This window comes from Syngnathus typhle, linkage group LG7, assembly GCF_033458585.1.
Source record: "Syngnathus typhle isolate RoL2023-S1 ecotype Sweden linkage group LG7, RoL_Styp_1.0, whole genome shotgun sequence".
Classification (NCBI taxonomy): domain Eukaryota; kingdom Metazoa; phylum Chordata; class Actinopteri; order Syngnathiformes; family Syngnathidae; genus Syngnathus; species Syngnathus typhle.
The window spans coordinates 16,930,121-16,949,212 of record NC_083744.1 but is presented as its reverse complement, the minus strand read 5'-3'; the positions used below and the strand labels follow the sequence as shown (position 1 = coordinate 16,949,212).

Sequence of the window (19,092 nt, the reverse complement as noted above, 5' to 3'; positions counted from 1 at the left end):
TCTTCTCCAGTGAATTCCTTGAAACCATCTCAGTTCACTGCACGTCTGCTAGCACTACTTGGACTCATGCAGCTATCTATTTGCACACCCTGCCTGAGGCTTAATTACATTTGCACAGTTCGGAAGGTCCTCGGTTGTCGCCTTTGGACAGACCTCCCGAGCAGAATGTTGAAATATGACGCATCCAAAGATAATAAGCTTCTATTAGTGAGAGGCCCATCTTGGTAATAAGCAGGAGCATACAGTATGGAGGGGATGGGGGGGGGGGGGGGGGGTTGGACTCAAAACAGAAGCTCAATGTTTCAACCTCGGGGCTGTTTGCAAGCATGTCTGCGACGTAAGCACACTCACATGGGCTCACACATGCACAACTGAGCTCAACCCGTGTACCATACAGACGAGCAGAAAGAGACAGAGAGGGAAGCACAGTTGACTTACTCACACCTGCAGTAGGATGCAATCTCCATAGCAACAAGACTTGGCAACAGTGTGCAGAGTTGATATTTGAGGTTGTGATCTTTAATACCCCCCTTTTTTCTCCCGGAGTCTTTTGGCAGAAATGTACGTTCCTCGTGTAACAATGACGCTGGCTTTTTGATTGTACAGCATTGACACTAATCAATTTCTACGGGGGGGGGGGGGGGCTTCGTTATAATTAGCTATGGAAAAATATACAAAACCATTGGAAAATGATATTGATATTCGTTTATATTTGAATTTTATTATGATTATTTCAATAGGAAAGTGATTTAAAGGCGGTCACTGAATGGCACCACTGTGTAAGATAAATGTTAGAGTAAAAGGAACACTTTGGTTTGATTTTATAAACAACTGAAAACGTTACAAAATCTCAAAACAAATTTGCAGAAAATATAATCGGTCAGAATTATTTATTGATTTATTTCTCCCGGCTTTTTCCTATTTGAAACGCAATTTAATTTTTTTATTTTTTTTTATATATAATGCACTGCGGTCAGACGGCAACGAGCCCTCTTAAGTCACCCGTGACCCGATTAGAAATAAGAAAATGGACGGGTAGTTGTGATTGTTCTTGCAGACATGGCCAGAAGATTCTTAACGTTCTTGCAGAAACTCTAATAAACACATAAATGAGCTGCAGATAACTTGAAAGCTTTATCTCCAGGAGGTGCAAAAGTCTTTCTTTGAAACGGCGACCTTGTATTTCTGCTGGCGTTCGTTTCCTCCATCCTTAAATATTCATCCGGCAGCCTGTTTGCGTTTTTGGAGAAATGCAGCCTCATCATGTACTAATAATGAGGCCCGTGGATACAAATCCCCCAGCTGAGGGAGGACGGGTGACTTGACCACGCCATCTAGCGGCGAGAGCCCGTCAATGACAACTCTTGACGTTCGTAGTGTATGACAGGTGAACCTATTCCAGCCAGCCAATCACAAGGCACATACAGCCAAATTATTCAAATGTATACATCAAATTGTAAAATTGTATCAGCTATTTTTTCCCCGCACAATAATTACGTAAAATACATGTTCTGCTTTAAATGACTATTTAAAAGTTGCTGCTTAAATTGAATGAAATGACGCATTTGTATTTTTCAAATCACAAGCATGCGTCTTTTGAACGCCTCTCCCCTGATTGGTCAGGGTGGATCACGTGACCGCAGCGCACCACTAACAGCAGCAGTATCTGGCGTGTACGCTCAAAGCTCAGCTGTATTATTTCCCAACACGTTTACCCCTCTAATGGTGTTCCGCGTTAAAGCGACGTTGTGGCGGCTTGCCGTTCGCACCCGCAAGTGAAACCTCCCGTGGTGCTTGTCGCTGCCTCGTCGACATGTCTGCGCCGGTCAAGGATGAAAGCTCCAGTCAGGTCAATAAGTTCGAGAAACTGTCCTGGAGGCCCTCGAGTCGAGATTCAGGTGCGTAAACTGAACACAAAACTGGCACGGCCGTTTAAAACGTTTTTTTTTAAATATATTTTTTTATATCAACTGCTTTAACGCGGTGCTTGTTTGTGTTGTAATTAACGTGTCGGTGTTTTTACGAATGCATCATGCACTCGTGCTAAGGCTAGCTGCATGCAAATTTCTAGACAGGCATCAATGCGCATGACGCGATATCAAAATGCATTTTTAATTGTATCCTGCATTTATACATTTCATTTGCCGAGCGTGCAAACAGCATCAATTTGTTAGAATGTCGATGCAGTGTCGATATAATGCAGCTAGTAGTAGCTGATTACGTGCATAATTTTTTGGGATCATCCTGAAGCCGAATAACCCCTAATTTACTCTAGGTCAGAGGTCACCAACTTCACTCCTCTAAGGATTTGATCCTGCATCTTTTAGATCCAGATTTAAATGATGAGGATCATTTTGCGTGTTGATGCATTTAGTGTCAAGGCAGGTTTTTCTCGACATGCTGGTGTCCAATCTGGGGTCTACCCCATTGCTCCTGCCTAAAGCCAGCTCACCTGTAACCCTAAAGGACAAGAACTGAAGGATTTGATTGTACAGGCTTCAAGATGAGGGCACGCTGGCTCCAGGCTCGACGACTTTTATCCCCCGCTTTCCCCAACCTGCGCATCCCCAACCGATTTCTCAGAGAAGGTAACGCGTCGATTGTCCCGACACGCTCGGACCACGAAGGAGATCCACATTTGTTAACGTCGCCAGGACCCTGGGTGCCGTCGGCTCGTAGCGGACACCGCTGTGTCGCAGACGGCACTCACCTGTACGTGTTTGGAGGCTACAACCCGGACTTTGAGGAAGCGGGCGGGGCGGAAAACGAGGACTTTCCTCTCTTCAGGGAGTTGTGGAGGTTTCACTTCGCCACCGCCACCTGGCACCGCGTTCAAACGGAGGGTTACGTCCCCACGGAGCTCGCTTCCATGTCAGGTAACGGCTGTTAAGAGAAAAACATTGTGAGAGGGGCAATGTTTTGTCTTGTTGACCATTTTCGAAGTGGATCAGAAGAAGGGTGGTAAAAATGCTGAGCCGGCTTGATTTTATGGCCACGTGTAGCTGTCTTCCATGGGAACAACCTGCTGGTGTTCGGCGGTACGGGCATTCCATTCGGTGAAAACAACGGAAACGACGTCCACGTCTGCAACGTTAAGTACAAACAATGGAACCTGTTGGGCTGCAAAGGGACCAAGCCCAACAAGATCTACGGCCAGGTAACTCAGCATTGTCATATTTTTCTTTTTCAGTAGACGGCCCAGAAACATGCTGTGTTGCCCCTTTGCAGGCGATGGTCATCATAAACGGTTGCTTGTACGTTTTTGGAGGGACGACGGGCTACCTTTACAGCACCGATCTGCACAGGCTGGACCTGACTACCAAAGAGTGGAGCCATCTCAAGCCCAACAATGTGCCCACAGATCTACCCGAGGAAAGGTGAGATGAGAGCATGCGTGTCGATCGGAGTGGCATCATCACGGTGTTGTTGGATGATGTCACAGGTACAGACACGAGCTAGCTCATGATGGACAAAGGATATACATTCTAGGAGGCGGGACTTCCTGGTCATCGTATCGACTGGACAAAGTAAGGCGTACCATCAATTCATTGAAATTAATTTGTTCCAAATTGTTTAAAAAAAAAAAAATCGAACTTTTTCCAGATTCACGCCTATAACCTGGAGACAAATTACTGGGAGGAAATAGCCACCAAAGCCCATGAAAAAATAGGTCAGTGCTTTGAATGTTCTTTTTTCCAAGATAGATTTTGTATATTATTGCCATTTGACTGGATATTGACGACAGGATATCCCGCTGCCCGACGCTGTCACAGTTGCGTGCAGGTCCAACACGGTGAGGTCTTCTTTTCCCCATCCATGTACCTTCTGCTACTTTTCCAACTGCCTGGTTGTTCTCCCTCACAGAGGTGTTCATTTGCGGCGGCTACGACGGTCAGTTGATCATGGCCGACCTGTGGAAGCTCCACCTCGGCACCTTTCAGTGGACCAGGTTGCCTGCCGTCATGCCGGAGCCTGCCTACTTCCACTGCGCCGCCGTCACGCCTGTGAGTAGTAACATCAAGACTGTAATGAGAAGAACAAAATATTTACACGTCCCCCCCCCTTCAGGCGGGTTGCATGTACGTCCACGGCGGCGTGGTGAACATGTCTGGGAATCGACGTACGGCCTCGCTGTACAAAGTGTGGCTGGTGGTGCCCAGTCTGCTGGAGCTGTCCTGGGAGAAGCTACTGAAGATGGTTCCTCACTTAGCTCAGCTGTCCACCTTGCAGCTGCTCAGCCTTGGACTGCCACACACGCTCATCCAACGGCTCAAGTAGGTAGACGTCTCATCTCATCATAGGAGGAGCCGCTCCGTGATGGGACAGAGGTGAGTGTTGCATGGTGAACCGTCGTTATTAAAAAAAAAAAAAAGAAACCCAACGACTGACTGCGGTTGTGAAAATTGCCTTCTGGAGTTCAGTCTGATCTATTTCCTTACGTGTTTTATTTTAGACATCCGTGTTGAGATGAACTTGTCCGTACAGACCCGAATTTAATTTGGTCAACTGTGATTTTTATGGCCTCGGTAACTGGTTTGCATTTTCGAGAGGCGTTTGAATTTTGGTGTCAAAGTGTTCCACTTCATTGTATATTGTTCATATTTTTGTTTTGGAGCAACAGAAGCTGGAAGTGTAATGTTCAGATGTGATTATTCGAATGGATTTTTTTTTTTTATGTTATCACTGTGACTTCTAGTGCCTCCTCCTAGTGTTTTTTTTGTTTTGTTTTTTTAATTTTACACTTGCAGTCTTGTTTTTTTTCTCCATCTGGTGCCTTTTGAATGCTACGATTCCTCTTTATCATTGACGGTGCTGGTTGCGTGCAGGTTACACTAAGCCACTAAATTGTTTTAAATCAACGTGCTGCTGTTTACTCCTCTGTTGTTGTGTTTGCTTGTTTTTATAACTAAATGTTGCCCGAAATGTGTCATAAAGAACATTATTTTACTATTCATGATTTTTTTTTTTTTAAACTGTAAAAAGGTACAGTTTTGAAAAGCACACTTTTAACCTCGGGACACATTCAGCACTGTAATGGAAATGTAATTTTGCCGCATTGTCACTTTTCTCCCATTTGTTAAGTCAGTCTGCTGCAGTGTTCAAAGTAGACCTTGCTTGTGTTGGAGATGTTTCTATTTGTGACGCTTGTGATCTCTCCTGCATGTTGGCATGCCATATTTGATTCTGTAAATTTGTCTAATTCTTGTTGTGCAATAAAAGTCAGGCAGACCGTTTTTTTCCAAATATTTGTATGGAGGAGTATATTGCCACAATTACAAACTGTCATTTTTTCGTATTAAAATATCACAAACTATTTTGACACACTGAGGTAAAAAAAAAAAAGTGCACATTGTTCTATTACCGTAATGTTCGGACTATGAGTCGCAGTTTTTTTCATAGTTTGGGTGGGGAGGGCGACTTATACTCAGGAGCGACTTGTATACATGTTTTTTTTTTTCACTTTTTTGGGCATTTTATGGCTGGTGCGACTTATACTCCGGTGCTACTTATAGTCCGAAAATTACGGTATTTATCTCTAAAACAAAAATACAAAATAGAATATTTGCCTCTTCCTCTTAATAAATTAAAATATCATGGACAAGTTTTCCAATGCTTCGTAAATGGTTTACATTTTGAGTTGAACCACTGACATAAACTTGACTCTTTTTTTCATTTATTTAGCTGCACCTGTCGTAACAGTCACAAGAAAGGATAGAACCTTCCTAATATTCATGAATATGCTTAATTCTGAACATCAATATGAAATATTTGGTTAAAGTTCTATCAGGATCAAGTTTTAAAACACGGAGTGGTATTGGTGACTATTAAACTCTTTGGGGTTTATAATTTACTTGTGCAAACACGCCACACGAGTTACAATGTTAGCATCAATGCTAACGTTGAAGCACTTCCTTTTGTTGTCCATTCGTTATACACACTACTCACAAAAAGGTTGGGCTGTTTGACTTTGGTGTAAAATTTCAGGATGAACCGAAAGTTCCCTAAAACATCACAATTTAATAGAAAATTAAGTTAATCTGTATATTAAAAGTATTTTTGCCCCATTTTTGTGAGTAGTGTGGAGAATAGGTCCTCCAAGTCAGCAGCCTGCTGGTGATGGAGCAAAGTAATAGAGAGCCAATAGGATCAGATAGACAACTACCAGAGCTGTACCTGCATTTTAAAAAAACAGAAGGCAGAAGAAAAGGGGGAAATATTTTATTTTTGAACGCAATAGCAGATATTCCCAGAATGTTTTTTTAATATTTGAGAACTTATTTACCCTACTATACACTCCAATTCATTGATTTATTGTAAATAATACATTTGACACTTTTACATCAATACAATGTTAATTTTTTTGATAATGTTTTGTAAATATGCTGTCAATTTACAGGCTAAATAAAAATTAAATAAAAGACAAATATTTGTACAGAATTACCTTTATTATAAATTGGACAACTAAGAATAAATTCAATTTATATGTTAGTAAAATAAACTATTTTATACATGGGTTAATATCAATTGAATTATTTAAATGACACAATGAAAACATTGAAGACAATTCTCTATTTAGTTAGAAAATTGATTCTTTTTGTACGCGCAGTTGTCAAACACTTACCTTGAAAATAATCCGACTTGCCATCCATGAAGATGTAGTTAACCAGAATCACGCTGAAGATACTGGTCCAGAGGTGCAAGTCGCTGAACAAGAGCACAAAGCCCACATCCTGACAAAACAGCAATGGCGGCGTAAATTGAAAAATCAACTTGTCTGAATGCTGCACAGAAAAATGAGAAGACCTTACGTAAAAGGTATTGAACAAGACGAGGATCGGAATCTGAAGCATGCAGACCTGCACAGCGATGCAACTTCCTACCTCTAAACTGAAGGGGGAAAAAAAAAAAAAGGATTCATTGTAAAGAGCAAAAGTCTCATTTGAAATTTGTGTTCATGAGGGTACCTGAGACTTATATTATTTTGAAGTGCAAACTGGATACCGTTGACGATCTCAGGGATCTCGGGAACCATGGCGAGAATTGTTACCCCGATAAAATACTGGAGAAGGAAAACAATAAAAACACATTAAGCCCAAGAGAACTATTATCTTACTAATTAAGTCGATTTTTCAGATATTTGTATTTTACTTGAACATTTCATGATCTGATTTTTACATTTGGAAAAATAGATGTGTATCTTTAACTCCACGGCTGATGACAGGAATTAAAACCATTTGGCTGTTTTACTATATAAAAAGTTACCCCCAAAAAATTGTTTGACCATTTAAAAAAACTCAAACATTGCCCAAGTGAGTACTTCTGCCATATGTCCCAACCTGGGAGATTGTAGGCTGATTAAGGATGGGCTGGATATGTTCCGTGGCCAGGTCGGCGCAAGCCGACGTGAACACGGTGGCCAAGATGAGGATGAGTAGAGACCTCCATCGGGACCAGTGAACTACCGGACCGCCATGCTGCTGGTGACCGCTTTCTGGTTCCAAAAGACCGTGACAATTAGCATCAATTAGCATCATAGGGGGGAATATAATCCTACCCTGTCTGTCTCCAACGTGGATCTCGTAGATGTGGGAGTGTGTCTTGAGCGTGAATATTAATCCGATGATGTAAGCCACGGGCAAGAGGGCCGACACGGTGTACACCAGGGGCCTAGAAAACAAAATGAAGTAAACCCGTACATCAGACAGAATCGCATTGCGTTCGACTAAAGAGGCTCCGATTTCCTGAAGCGAGTTGAGAAAAAATTCAATCTGTCATGCTTATTAAGAGGAAGTCAAATGTCTTACTGAACATGGTGATGAAACAGTGTCCCGTTGTTCTGTTAAATAGATCGAAAGAATGATGTGAAATATTCTGCACACTACCGATTTGTCCGTTAGATGTCCGAGTGCTCACCACATCATAGTGACAGTTGCGGCAGATGAACGGGCCGCTGATGTTGCTCGTGGTGTTGCTTGACGTGGAATTGGTGCACGAGTCGCACACAAAGTTCCCATAAGCCTTGGAGAACATTGTCGGGGCGAAGACGCCTGCGGACATGATTGTGGCGGATTCAATCAGGATAAGTTTGCGCTGACGAGATATGTACTTACCTCCAACGGAAATGAAGAGCAGTGCAGAGCTGACTCCTGTGCAGCGGCTGTTAAATCTCTGCTCGCGATGTCTCAACCCGCCGATGATCATGCAGATACCCTGGAGGCGGAGCAAATTGTTGCATCGCTCCAAGAACATCGCCACGTGTGCGCAAAGTGTGACGCCTCACGGGGATGAAGAGGATGCAACCGAGAAGCGTGCCGGTCAGCGCCGCCTTCACGACCTCCTGCAGGCACGGGTTGGCTGCCCGGTGACCTCTCACCAAAGCCGTAATGTAAAAAGTCAACTCGGTGATGGAGCCGAAGGTGGCGTTGACGACGGCGCCCACGGCGAAGTTACTCTGGGCCGAGATGCTGTGGGATGGTTCCGAAACCAGTGAGAAAAGATTTTTGGGTGTGTGACGTGATCAAGCTCACCTGGCGATGCCCATGCCGATGTAGTACGACAATGGTATGATGGAGACGGTTGCTATGGCGAACTTGACGTCGGAGCTGGTGTACTGGTTTTCTCGGTCGACGTAGCCGATTATCAAAGCGATTATGACAAGAGGGAGGAGGTCCGGGAGGAGGGTCAAAGGGAATAACTGGTTTTAATTTACAACATGGCAAATGTGATTTCTGAATCAACTGATGCTTATCGCATGAAAGGATACTGACAGCAAAAACATTGATGCCATCAACAGTATACTTGTAGTAGTACCAGTTTGCTGCATGGTAGCAACACAGCAGCGTCCGGCTTTTGGAACCTTCACGCTAAAGTACAATAATAAAATCATGTCATCTGTGTTGTAGTTAACCCCCCCCCCTCCCTCAAAAAAATCAGTTCCCTTACCTTGCTCTGCAAACTGGCTGACACACACACATCCTCCGGAGGCAAGAGAAGGATGACGACAAAAGCGCGCGCGTTCATCTTGGCAACAGGAATGGTGAAGACCAAGATCCAGGAGAGGAGGCAAATCAGAGAGTGGAGAATCACCAGCGGAGGATACCCCAGTAACAACCACACATACGTGGAGAAACGACACTAAAGGGGAAAACGTATATTCAATATTTTTGGTCATTAGATTTCACGACATGATCAAATGTTACCCAGTAGCCAGAATGCGCCGGTCGCTCGGTTGCTTCCTCTGGCACGGGACTCTCGGCAGGTGACGGCAGCAGCACAGGCGAGTCGTCCTCCATCCAGTCCACGGTGCACTCGCAATCAGACATTTGCTCACGTCTGCCTGGATGGCCAATCTAGAATAATAATCAAGCGCTCACAATCAGAAGATGTACGCAATTAAGAATATAGTGGAGAAGATATCACTTGGCAAGAATGCAAAAAAAAAATAATGTTTGTTGAGCCCTTAACAATTCATCTCCTAAGAGAAAAGCCATTTTCAACACTTTATAGATTGGTCAATAATTTGTAAAAATAAATAAATAAAAATAGCCCCAATTAACCAAAATAAGAGATTCCAGCCAAAAAAAGATAATATAAAACACATATGTAAATATAATAGATAGATGGCTATGGCCAGGTGTAATATCCAATAAATTAAAAAAAACAATACCTGGTGAACTAACTTTCCAAATGGCCACAAGAAGTAACAGGACAGCTTCCAGCAGAGATGTCCTGAAGAGGTAGAAAAGAGAGAGCGATACAAAACGGTACATTAAATTCCAGCTGTTATGTTGCGCAAGAAACTAGTCTATTGCGAGTTGGTCTGAAACAAATCCCGTGTGCTAACCTACCATAGGGTGCACCCATGACGGTGAGGAACATCACTAAGCCCACCAGCAGGTACATCAGGGAAAGCCACCAACCAAATAGAAACACATACAGCACATTTCCACATGTGATGAGATGGCCTGACAAAAGGGCAAAAAAATAATATCAGTCAAATAAATTCTCTGATTAAATGTCAGGTTTGAAAACCTTTTCAAATAGGCCAAAGATCATTTTTAAAAAGAAAACATTTGAGTCCAAGCTCATAAAAATTCATAATTAAATATTAAGAAAGGACTTCTTCAGGTGACCTTAGTGTCAGTTGTATTCAACCAGACTGAAGTGTACCTGGACCAGTATGTGGCTTGATGACGTTGAGTTCTGAGTAGAGCTCTTTCACCACTTCAGATCGCTCTTCAAAGGGACGCTCGGTCACGTGGCTCTTCCATTTTCGAAAGCCAAACTGAAACACATTCGGACATATACGGGTACTTACAAAAAAAAAAAAAAAAGGCCAGCCGGAGGAAATTTCATTGTGAACCAAAAATGTTTCAGATTTTTTTTTTATATTCAGGTTTTGTTACAACCTTTCTGCCACAATTGGTCGAATTACATAACTGATAATAATAAAAATGTCATCACAATAATAATAAGTCGTACTCTGTAGTTGTTGACCAGCTTGTTGGCTTCTACTTCGTTCTCGGCTCTGATGGTTCTTAAGCTTTGAATCTCCTCCCAGCTGTCATCATGGGGCTGATGGCTTGGATCTTGAGGAAAAGAAACAAATGTTTTGTTCAGCCAAATTGTAATAAGAACAGACGTAAACGTTGCTACTACTCACGAGAATGTGCTGACGGGTATTTTCTTGCGCACTGGGCAGGAGATGCGGGTTGGTGTGTGGCCACTGAGTGATATTGTGAACCTTTGACAGTTGTCTGGTCATCTTCTTGTTCCGGTGGAGGATCTGCAATGCCGTAAAGACAATTATTAATTCAATTTCTAGACCGTGTTTTCTCAGGAGAGCTACGCCAGCTGACTTTGGGGCAAGAGGTGTGGGACAACCGAGACTCGAGTACTCCGATACCAAGTACCCGATGCCACAAGTGCTAATATGAATTACATTTCCATTAAACCAATGACAGATCATTTTAAAGGCGTTTGTCTATTCTGATGAAAGGCATAACAGTCACTCTATGAAAATAAAAAAAACATAAACCAAAAAGCATGACTTGGCTATTCCATCTATTTAATGGCACTGTCACGTGACAAAACCACTTGCTGTTGCCCAATCTTCGTGACTTCTCGCTTTCCATGGTTCTCTAATAACGTCTCATTCACTCACTTCCCACTTTTGTGTCTCATCTGCTGCAAGAGGACACAAAAAATGGCGATTTTCATAATAATCAAAAACAGTAAACTTACTGCGATGCACACGCGTGTGGCGAAGGAGCTGTCACTCCAATTCTAAGTCGTCGATACATTTCTAAACCGTTCGCTAAGCCCCGCGAGAATAATCAAAACAAAAATTTGCTTTCGGCCATAACTGAAGCCCTTTGTAGCTCACCTTGAGGGTCTTCAGCCGGCCTCTTCCTCCTGCGACTATTCGCGTCCGAATCCGGCGAAGACATCTTGGGCTCCCGTGCAAAGCAACCGGAGGATCCCGTGTCGACCAGCTCCAGTCGTACGAAGGCAAGCGGATTGACGTCCGGGGAGTTAGCGAGTGGCATTGTGGGTAATGTAGTTCGCTCTTCTTAAAGGGAAAGCTCCCTAATAACAGGACGTATGGGCAAGAAAAGTGTTTCTTTTGACGACTTTGTATTTGTAGTTAAACATTTAAAGCATAAGAATATCCATCATATATGTCTATATATAATATACAGATAGAGATATGAGATAGAGGGCTAGCTAGCTAGATGGCTAAATAGCTCAATAGTCTTACTATATTTAGACGCCAACCTTGGCACGATTACAGCTTAAATGTGAATACGATCTTCAAAAAGCATATTACGTTACGCATGGTGGAAATTTATACTCCAAGTAAGCGATTAACATGCCCCCCCTGTTCTGCTTTGCGTGAGTGTCATGTAAACCTTGAACTGCTTGATGCTTGCTGGTGCAAGATAAACATTTACCTCTGTATTTGTTTGCTGTATTGTGTTCCAAATAAATATTTGGTATCAAATACAAGTTGAGGTCACAAAGGCCTTGTGAAAAGTTTGAGTGACCCAAAGTGTCAAGCTGAGCTTTCGCCACAGGAGATACATACCAAAGGTTTACACTGCGTTGGAAGAGGAAAAAAAAAGAAAGGGCTCGATTGGTGAATTTTTTTCAACCAGGAGAGGTGGTACTTTAAAGTTTTTCCAAATATAAATACGGTGGGAGGCATACAGTGTATGGCGCACTTGGGAATGATCTGGATCAGACTTCAGTGAAGCCATGATCATACGCTGGAGCGCCATCTCATTTGTGGGACTAGCGCTGCTATGGTGCTTCACTTGGACAAAGGTTGGAGCTTGGTTGCCACCTGGACTGGAAGAGAGTCAACCAGAACTGCCTTACATTCACCTTTACGATCCGCGAAAAACACCTTATCGAAGTCCAGCTCCGAGGCGTTCATCACCCCAACCATCTCAGCAAGGACCACCTTCCTCCCCAGACAGTGTACTTCCACCTTACGTGGCTGCAGAGGCAAGTTATCCTTTTTTAAACTCCGAAAAACCAAATTTTCTTCCATGGCTATTTTTCAAACCTCCAGAATCGCAAAATCCTCCACCGCCTTCTGAAGGCCAGCCAGATCCACCAGGATCTGGTTCGTATGTCTACTTCAGACCCCCCAATCAGCCGACGCCACTAATTTCAAGACATTCTTCATCTGTGGACTCTTCATTGGAGAAGCCTCCTGGCCTGGGCCATGGGCCCGGTCCTTGGCTTAGTCCTCTTTACCCTGTCACATACAACCCAGCGGTTCCTGGATTATCACAGTTGTATCCTCCAGGGCCACAGCCACCATGGAATCACCGACTGCCCGTTATTTACTACGATTCCCCGTCACGTTTTCAGGGACACAGTAATCCATCAACCCCAAAACCTGTGGATCAGCTACCAAACTATCCTTCGTCTTCTGGACCATCTGCGATCCAAGGTTCTGAGTCACCTGACAGTTCTTTGTTACCCCCAAAACCTGATAATCCTCCATCTCATGGACTGCCAGGGCTTCGACCTCCCCAGCAATCCGGTAATCCTCCACCTGACCGCTCACCAAAGCCTTCATTCTCTTTACCTGATTATCCTCCAATGTTCCAAATGCCTAGGAGCCTAAATTATCAAACTTCAGAACCACAAAGCGAGCTACCTCGTGGATTTTATGATCCAAATTTTCCGCAGATATCTCAGCCACAGCCTCCTGGAAAACAGATACTAGTCCCTTTCAGACCTGGTGTGAGAGACCCAAACTTTGAGAGCTGTGACGTGCCAACAGTCCAAAGAATCCCATGTGGAGGATTTGGTATTACTGCCACTTCTTGTGAAACCATGAGCTGCTGCTTCGATGGCCGCAATTGTTACTACCCAAAGTACCAGATTACAAAGCCACAGCCTCCTGAAAAAGAGGAGCCATTCCCTGTCAAAACTGGTGTGAGAGACCCTAACTTCGAGAGCTGTGACGTGCCAACAGTCCAAAGAATCCCATGTGGAGGCTTTGGTATCACTGCCACTTCTTGTGAAACCATGAGCTGCTGCTTCGATGGCCGCAATTGTTACTACCCAAAATACCATATTACAAAGCCACAGCCTCCTGAAAAAGAGGAACCATTCCCTGTCAAACCTGGTGTGAGAGACCCTAACTTCGAGAGCTGTGACGTGCCAACAGTCCAAAGAATCCCATGTGGAGGCTTTGGTATTACTGCCACTTCTTGTGAAACCATGAGCTGCTGCTTCGATGGCCGCAATTGTTACTACCCAAAGTACCAGATTACAAAGCCACAGCCTCCTGAAAAAGAGGAACCATTCCCTGTCAAACCTGGTGTGAGAGACCCTAACTTTGAGACCTGTGACGTGCCAACAGTCCAAAGAATCCCATGTGGAGGCTTTGGTATTACTGCCACTTCTTGTGAAACCATGAGCTGCTGCTTCGATGGCCGCAATTGTTACTACCCAAAGTACCAGATTACAAAGCCACAGCCTCCTGAAAAAGAGGAACCATTCCCTGTCAAACCTGGTGTGAGAGACCCTAACTTCGAGAGCTGTGACGTGCCAACAGTCCAAAGAATCCCATGTGGAGGCTTTGGTATTACTGCCACTTCTTGTGAAACCATGAGTTGCTGCTTCGATGGCCGCAATTGTTACCACCCAAAGTACCAGATTACAAAGCCACAGCCTCCTGAAAAAGAGGAACCATTCCCTGTCAAACCTGGTGTGAGAGACCCTACCTTCGAGAGCTGTGACGTGCCAACAGTCCAAAGAATCCCATGTGGAGGCTTTGGTATTACTGCCACTTCTTGTGAAACCATGAACTGCTGCTTCGATGGCCTCAATTGTTACTACCCAAAGTACCAGATTACAAAGCCACAGCCTCCTGAAAAAGAGGAACCATTCCCTGTCAAACCTGGTGTGAGAGACCCTAACTTCGAGAGCTGTGACGTGCCAACAGTCCAAAGAATCCCATGTGGAGGCTTTGGTATTACTGCCACTTCTTGTGAAACCATGAGCTGCTGCTTTGATGGCCGCAATTGTTACTACCCAAAGTACCAGATTACAAAGCCACAGCCTCCTGAAAAAGAGGAACCATTCCCTGTCAAACCTGGTGTGAGAGACCCTAACTTCGAGACCTGTGACGTGCCAACAGTCCAAAGAATCCCATGTGGAGGCTTTGGTATTACTGCCACTTCTTGTGAAACCATGAGCTGCTGCTTCGATGGCCGCAATTGTTACTACCCAAAGTACCAGATTACAAAGCCACAGCCTCCTGAAAAAGAGGAACCATTCCCTGTCAAACCCGGTGTGAGAGACCCTAACTTCGAGAGCTGTGACGTGCCAACAGTCCAAAGAATCCCATGTGCAGGCTTTGGTATTACTGCCACTTCTTGTGAAACCATGAGCTGCTGCTTTGATGGCCGCAATTGTTACTACCCAAAGTACCTTATTACAAAGCCACAGCCTCCAGAAAAAGGGACACCATTCCCTGTCAGACCTGGTGTGAGAGACCCTAACTTTGAGAGCTGTGACGTGCCAACAGTCCAAAGAATCCCATGTGGAGGCTTTGGTATTACTGCCACTTCTTGTAAAACCCTGAGCTGCTGCTTCGATGGCCGCAATTGCTACTACCCAAAGTACCATACTATAAATCCAAAGATCATCACTGACCCTAACCCTAACCCTTTCCAACCTGACCCTAATCCCCAGACTTGTGATGTGCCAGGAGTCCTAAGAATTCCATGTGGCATCTCTGATATCTCCCCCTATGGGTGTGAAGCCATTAGCTGCTGCTACGATGGGCGGGATTGTTACTATGGGAAAAGTGGTACGTAATCCATTTTTTCTTCTTTGTTTATTTCTCCACTACAGTATATTGATCCATACACGACTAGAGGTTGTAGCCTTGTAAATCTCAGTGACATTCAAAAGAGATACATTTTTTGTGCTATCTTCTTAAGATCTTCCCAATTAGCTTGAGTGACCACTAAAAAAAAACAATCACGATGTCTTGTTCTTCTAGTGACCATCCAGTGCACCAAAGATGCTCAGTTCATTTTGGTAGTGGCCAGAGACGCCACTCTACCCAGTCTAGACATTGGGTCGATTTCAATGTTGGGAGATGGTCCTGAATGCTCACAGATTGACTCCAATTCTGCTTTTTCCATCTACCAGTTTCCAGTGAGTGCCTGCGGTACCATCGTTGCGGTAAGACATTTGTTTTTCACAACCCATACAAAACCAAACAGGGCTTGTGTGTTTGTTATATATATATATATACATTTCTTTTTCTCACAATGTCTTTTTCAGGAGGTGGCTGGTAAAATCATCTATGAGAATAGGATGACCTCCTCTTATGAAGTTGGAGTGGGGCCACGAGGTGCCATAACCAGGGACAGCAGCTTTGAGTAAGGCGTTATCTTCAAATATTGACAGATATCAGGTATTGGGAGTAAAATTTAGCATGAAACTCAAACGTAATGTTACTTTTACAACTTCATTTGAACTTTGGAACATCTCACATTTTGGATGGTTTAATGTTTTTGTACTTTTGCACTGCTTGTCGTTCTCTAACAAAATTCACCCAAAAAGTTTCAAACCACGAATAATCCTATTCTGTGTGTAAATGTATTTTTTCCCCTTTACATTCTCGTTAGACAAAACCTAACCCTTACCCGAAATTCAGAACTCAGATGAAGTTAACCTATTTTAGTGTGTCACCAAAAGTCCAATATCCCAACCATTTTGTGAAACGGAATGCTCTCTAACGTCCCCCTTTTTTTTTTCCAGTTTACTCATCCAGTGTAGATACACCAGCACCAGTTTGGTGGAGAGTATGATTGCAGAAATGCTACCATTGCGGAGTTCTCCTTTCTCAGTCGCTGCTTTGGGTCCCATCAACGTGCGGCTGAAGTTGGGTAATGGACATTGTTTCACGCAGGATTGTAATGAAGGTACGTGCAGCGACGTCTGGTACCCTGCTTTGGTTTGGAAACAAAATGTCATGAGGATGTCTCTTGCAGAGGATGTGGCCTACAACTCTTTCTATTCGGACTTCGACTACCCTGTGAACAAAATCTTGAGGGAGAACGTGTATGTGGAGGTTCAGCTTATGGACAGGACTGATCCCAATCTTGTCCTGAACCTTGGGCGCTGTTGGACCACCACCACTGCCTATCCGCATAGCGATCCTCAGTGGGACATCATTGTCAACGGGTAACAGCGAGACCTATTTCCAGGTTGCCATTTTAATCTGCTCGCTGTGGTGATGAACTTTTCAATTGAATTTAGTTCTGACTCAAAGTTCATAAAAGATGCAACTGATGAAATTAAGAAAAGGAATTAAAGCTAGCAAAATAGTTTGTCAAGAACGACATGGCTACCGACGATAACGGAGGATGTAAAATCACGATCACTACATCTTTCCGATGTCTAAGTCGAAATGCAAATGTGTAATATTTCAATATCTTGTTCAGCAATTGGAAACTTTTATTGTATGCAACTGCAATGTTTTCATAGGTAGCGTTCTTAAATTTTAAACATGATTTTAAAGTAGCCTTTTTTAGGAGAGGGGTGGGTGGGGGCAATGACACAAGTGGACATTTTGGTTAATGTTAGTAGATTACTAGACTTAAAATTTTACAAGTACGTTGATGTGAACGTATGTTTTTCATAATACCGACATTTATAGAGGCTTTTTCAAAAGACTAAACATTGATAAATCCAAAGAGTTTCCACGCTGTACCTGATATTTAACTGTGACTGAGTGGACATGGTCATCTTGACAACCAACATCCAGCTAAGACATCATGGAAAATTACAAACAACATTGCTTGTAAATATTTACTTTGCAATCAGCCAATTTCAGCCTCCACTGACCAATGATCAAATGATGCTCGTAATATCGACAAAAACATTGGAGGCTTTGTTATAGGGACAGTTTTTCTAGTAATGCAAAATAGTCAATGTTTATGTAAAAGGAATATGCATAATTAAAACGACTCATTATATTAATTAAATACATAAAGAGATAGATAGATAGATAGATAGATAGATAGATAGATAGATAGATAGATAGATAGATAGATAGATAGATAGATAGATAGATAGATAGATAGATAGATAGATAGATAGATAGATAGATAGATAGATAGATAGATAGATAGATAGATAGATAGATAGATAGATAGATAGATAGATAGATAGATAGATAGATAGATAGATAGATAGATAGATAGATAGATAGATAGATAGATAGATAGATAGATAGATAGATAGATAGATAGATAGATAGATAGATAGATAGATAGATAGATAGATAGATAGATAAAACCATACTGTATTATATTGGATAAACTTTGGGGTGTAAAATATTTCTTCCTGCAGGTGTCCAAACGTTGACGATCGCTACATAGCTACCCCGCTTCCTGTCTTGCCTGGCGATGGTGTGAAGTTCCCGGGTCACCACAGGCGCTTTATATTCAGAATGTTAACCTTTGTTGACCACAACTCACTACAACCCCGGAGTGAACAGGTAATGCACAATCCACATAATTTTTTTTTTGCATTAACATGACTGGATGTTTGTTCTAATATATTTTCCTTTCCCAGGTGTACATTCACTGTAGCACATCTGTATGTAACAGGGCTTCTGGCCAATCCTGTGAGCCTCGATGTTACAGGACGAGTAAGCAATGTCTTTCCGAGATTCAAAATGTCTTAAGGTTATTGATGATTCTCAACAATATTTGGATTTCTGTCTGTTTGTTCAGAGAGAGATGTGTCATCTGTGAGCCAGATGAAGGAGGAAACAAGGACTGTGGTTTCTGCTGGACCTCTGATTATGGTCAAACCCTGGAGAGGACATAGAAGATATGGCAATTTGCTACAACCTTTTGGAAAAAATGCATTGTCTCGCTATTAGTGGCATGGGACGACCAGTCTTGTGTGTTTTTTTTTTTCCCCACATTGTGTCTCTGGTAATGATTTCCTGTAATCATAACAATGTTCAACACAGGACCGATGCGCACGCCGATTTTTAAACGAGGTGAGTTCGATGAACAGCTCTAAGGAAAGGCCAGAAGAAACACTGTGATGGTTTCACTAGCAGATTCAAATAAATCCAGTGTTTCCCATCTTTACTTTGCCAAGAAAACAATTTTATATTATAAAATATTATTACCAAACAAAAATATGACTGCAATAATTAATTAACACATTGTGATGACCCCATATAGATACACAGGTTTATCCTACCTTCTTCCGATTAATGGAAGCCCATTTAATTGTTTGGCCTGACACTAGCATAGAAAAATGAACAAAGCTGTATCTGTAATTCATTCATAGTAACTTGAGTGAAATTGGATCATTCTTTTGGGGAATCACGTAATAATATCAATGTAATTTTATAAGCTGCAATAAAGGATTTGTATAAAACTGACTTTGTTGTTGTACTGGCGACTGCATAATAATATTTGTGGTGTAAAAACACTTCATGCACAAATAAGGTTCAGCATAGTCATTTCACATTTGGATATTCTTAATTACGCAATATGCCACCTATATCATTTCTTTGGTCAA

General features: G+C 42.7%; 4 protein-coding genes across 6 annotated transcripts; 3 read left to right on the top strand and 1 right to left on the bottom strand.

The window, feature by feature from the left end:
* The first annotated feature begins 1,635 nt into the window (after positions 1–1,635).
* LOC133156930 (kelch domain-containing protein 10-like) lies at positions 1,636–5,244 on the top strand. Of its 2 annotated transcripts, none has more exons than XM_061283048.1 (10): positions 1,636–1,898; positions 2,496–2,588; positions 2,655–2,876; positions 3,003–3,157; positions 3,229–3,377; positions 3,443–3,527; positions 3,604–3,670; positions 3,746–3,793; positions 3,865–4,004; positions 4,069–5,244. In XM_061283048.1, exons 1-10 carry the CDS (start codon positions 1,814–1,816, stop codon positions 4,276–4,278), a joined length of 1,254 nt encoding a protein of 417 aa, XP_061139032.1. In that variant the 5' UTR covers positions 1,636–1,813; the 3' UTR covers positions 4,279–5,244. The 2 variants fall into 2 exon arrangements, with proteins under 2 accessions (XP_061139032.1, XP_061139033.1); XM_061283049.1 differs by having other exon boundaries at positions 2,467–2,588.
* LOC133156928 (uncharacterized) lies at positions 4,618–11,564 on the bottom strand. 2 transcript variants are annotated; one of them, XM_061283046.1, is made up of 20 exons: positions 11,387–11,564; positions 10,664–10,786; positions 10,483–10,589; positions 10,171–10,285; positions 9,849–9,965; positions 9,668–9,729; positions 9,201–9,350; positions 8,944–9,135; positions 8,765–8,864; positions 8,529–8,670; positions 8,282–8,465; positions 8,112–8,211; positions 7,915–8,048; positions 7,806–7,837; positions 7,556–7,668; positions 7,338–7,492; positions 6,966–7,060; positions 6,810–6,888; positions 6,623–6,731; positions 4,618–6,174 (listed from the first exon to the last, which is right to left on the bottom strand). In XM_061283046.1, exons 1-20 carry the CDS (start codon positions 11,547–11,549, stop codon positions 6,101–6,103), a joined length of 2,346 nt encoding a protein of 781 aa, XP_061139030.1. In that variant the 5' UTR covers positions 11,550–11,564; the 3' UTR covers positions 4,618–6,100. The 2 variants fall into 2 exon arrangements, with proteins under 2 accessions (XP_061139030.1, XP_061139029.1); XM_061283045.1 differs by having other exon boundaries at positions 7,338–7,668.
* Positions 11,565–12,659: 1,095 nt separating this feature from the next.
* LOC133156929 (uncharacterized) lies at positions 12,660–15,177 on the top strand (the record flags this gene model as incomplete). The annotated part of the gene is made up of 1 exon (XM_061283047.1): positions 12,660–15,177. A coding segment is annotated over exon 1 (2,061 nt), but the record flags the coding sequence as incomplete, so codon positions are not given.
* A 19-nt stretch (positions 15,178–15,196) lies between these two features.
* On the top strand, positions 15,197–18,653 carry LOC133156732 (zona pellucida sperm-binding protein 4-like; the record flags this gene model as incomplete). Its single annotated transcript, XM_061282652.1, is given in 9 exon segments — positions 15,197–15,242; positions 15,245–15,340; positions 15,536–15,720; positions 15,823–15,920; positions 16,303–16,466; positions 16,536–16,728; positions 17,899–18,046; positions 18,124–18,199; positions 18,285–18,653. Coding segments are annotated over 9 exon segments (1,158 nt in total), but the record flags the coding sequence as incomplete, so codon positions are not given.
* Between the last annotated feature and the right edge of the window lie 439 nt (positions 18,654–19,092).